This window comes from Octopus sinensis, linkage group LG7 (genome assembly GCF_006345805.1).
Source record: "Octopus sinensis linkage group LG7, ASM634580v1, whole genome shotgun sequence".
Taxonomy (NCBI): Eukaryota; Metazoa; Mollusca; class Cephalopoda; order Octopoda; family Octopodidae; genus Octopus; species Octopus sinensis.
In genome coordinates this window covers 96,628,322-96,630,821 of record NC_043003.1, presented here as the reverse complement: position 1 = coordinate 96,630,821, position 2,500 = coordinate 96,628,322, and the positions used below count along the sequence as shown (strand labels likewise).

General features: G+C 35.3%; 1 protein-coding gene across 1 annotated transcript in view; it reads left to right on the top strand.

Annotated features, from left to right (window-relative positions):
- Positions 1 to 2,500, top strand: part of LOC118764338 — a 33,107-nt gene that overhangs the window by 29,691 nt on the left and 916 nt on the right. The window contains exon 5 of the mRNA XM_036504978.1: positions 191 to 348. Coding sequence (XP_036360871.1) covers positions 191 to 348 — 158 coding nt within the window. The remainder of the gene's footprint in view (positions 1 to 190; positions 349 to 2,500) is intronic.

Below are 2,500 nucleotides of genomic sequence, written 5' to 3'. Positions count from 1 at the left end.
GTTCGGCAAAGGTAACCGATAGAATAAGTATCAAGCTTCAAAAAAGTCCTGGGGTCGATTTGTTCGACTAAGGCGGTGCCCCAACATGGCCGCAGTTAAATGATTGAAACAAGTAAAAGATAGAATATAATTACACAATTCATGTTGATTATTGTAATAAGTTTTTCCAACCCCCTTTATATTTTAACAGACCGAGAAAATTTTATTTTGCGAATGTCCACTATTCATGCACTAGTGATACCGGCTGGTTATTCGTATCACAAAGTCATTTGTGTTCTTATGACTCGGCACTTGTTTTTCCAAAGATTTTGTATTCAAAAACAACATCTTCTACTAACTGGAATACAGGTAAGTCCTAATATTAAAGTAGCTTACATTTATACTAAATAACCATGCATAGAACAAATTTGATTATAGTAACTTCAACGGAACGAATACTTTGCGTCGGAAAACTTTGCTACGATAAAGGTTTTTATACAAGTTTGCGTTGAAGAGAAAGACCATTTTTCGGAGAAATATGGAAAGTTGCCTGCAGTTTTCCAGATCAGAGTCATGTTTTTTTTTAATTTTTCAATTTTTCTCAAATTATCCGTTTCTTCGCCTGCTGTTGTTTTTGTTATGTTGTGCCTTCCGACGGCTGAATTAGGAATTTAGCTCCTATTTCTAAACAGGTTGATGCTTTTTCCGCATCCTCATGCCTTGTGCTAACATTGAATTATACACACACACACATATATATATATACATACGGGCCATGTCCAGTTTTACCACCTGTGAAGGATCAGTGCACTTATGTCAAATAATGGAATTAAACGGCTGCGTTTGGGTATTTTCATTGCACCTGAAACACGACTGAATTCGTCAGGAGAATATGCGAGAGACCATCCAAGTTTGCTCTAAGTTGAATTTTCTCATTTTTATAAAATTGTCGACCCTTACGCTTCTTGAATGTATTCGGCGAGTGTACTTCCTAAAATGTTGCAGCTTTAGTCACAAATAAGTCAGTAAGTGTTGAGAAGTCGATCCATGTTCGCATGGGCAATAAAGGAGATGAAAAGTTCCTGGCTTTTGACAAAAGAAAATACAGGAGGATCAATTAATTATGATTTCATTCAACATACTCCCCTCACAGGTTCACACATTTATTGTAGCAGTCCTTCAGTTTTTCTAAGCCTTGTAAATGAACTCGGAAGGTCGGGCCTCCACCAAGCCTTTTGCAGTAACCTTAAAGCCAGGAACTTTTCAGCACTCCCTCATATGTTTTAAAGTAACTCTTTTCCTTTTATAGAAATATTTTAGATCGTGATTCTAGACTGAGAAAATCTGAGAACCATAGTTCAAATCTCAACTGGGTTCTCACTACAATGCAAACCTTTTATTTTAAAGTGAGCTAAAATAAAACCTTCCATAAAAAATGTCATCTTAATTTATGTTCCAGACACTAGCTTAATAGAAAGTTGTTTTACTTAAGTTTTCCTTATTTCAAAATTAATTGAAACAATGACAGTGTATTTCAACTGAGATATATTAACAAAAAATTTGTGACAGACACGTCGGTGATATTTTTGGTGTTAGACATTCAAATTTATTCCCACTACAAAACATTGCAGGATAAAAACAAGCTCTCTGTGAGCTGGATCAAGATTTAATTCCGTATCGATCCATTTCTCATCCCTCCTGCTACTAACTTTAGAAATATAACGAGGTTTGATGGGTAATTGGATATTGTTTAGGCTGCGTATTGTTCCCTATAAAACCAAGTTAACACAAAAATTCGTGTAGTAATTTCCCAACACTGCGTAAAGATGTTCATGCATTACAATTAATGAAAATACTAAGATGGGAATTGAATATGACCTGCAAAGAAAATGTCTGTTTGAAGTTTAACACTTAGGCTGGTTTTGACATATTAAGCAAATATACAGGTGCCATGTCTTGTCTTCCTTTTCGATATCCTCGACTGAATATGCATCGTTAGTTTCGGGCCTTGTGCCTAGAGTAGAAAAGAATATGCATCGTTAGAACAGTTATATAGAAAGAGTGTAACTCGAACCTCGACCCAAAACATTCTAAAATTGGCGAGACTGGTGAACGTAATACCGATTCGCATGTCTTGACACTCTGCGACATTAGCACCTTTATTAACTGTATTTGCTCACTATCACGTAAACAACAGCTGTTGTTTGAACAAAATTTCGATGATTACGCACATAACCAAACAATGATTGAATTGTAATTTGAAATTCGGATGAGACAAAAGGAATGTTCAAATCTAGTGTTACAGAAGGAAAGACATAAACATGATATGAGTCCCGGACATAATAGAAGTAAACTTCTGGCGAGCTACACGCATAATCTAGTTCTGATATCTGGTTTCGACTGAGAAAGACAAAAGGCATTATGTAATCTTATTTCTCATCATATGAATCTGAGACCTTGTTTCTTTTATTTAGGAAATAATCCATATAGACTTCTGTAACAAATTTTAATATTCTTCTAT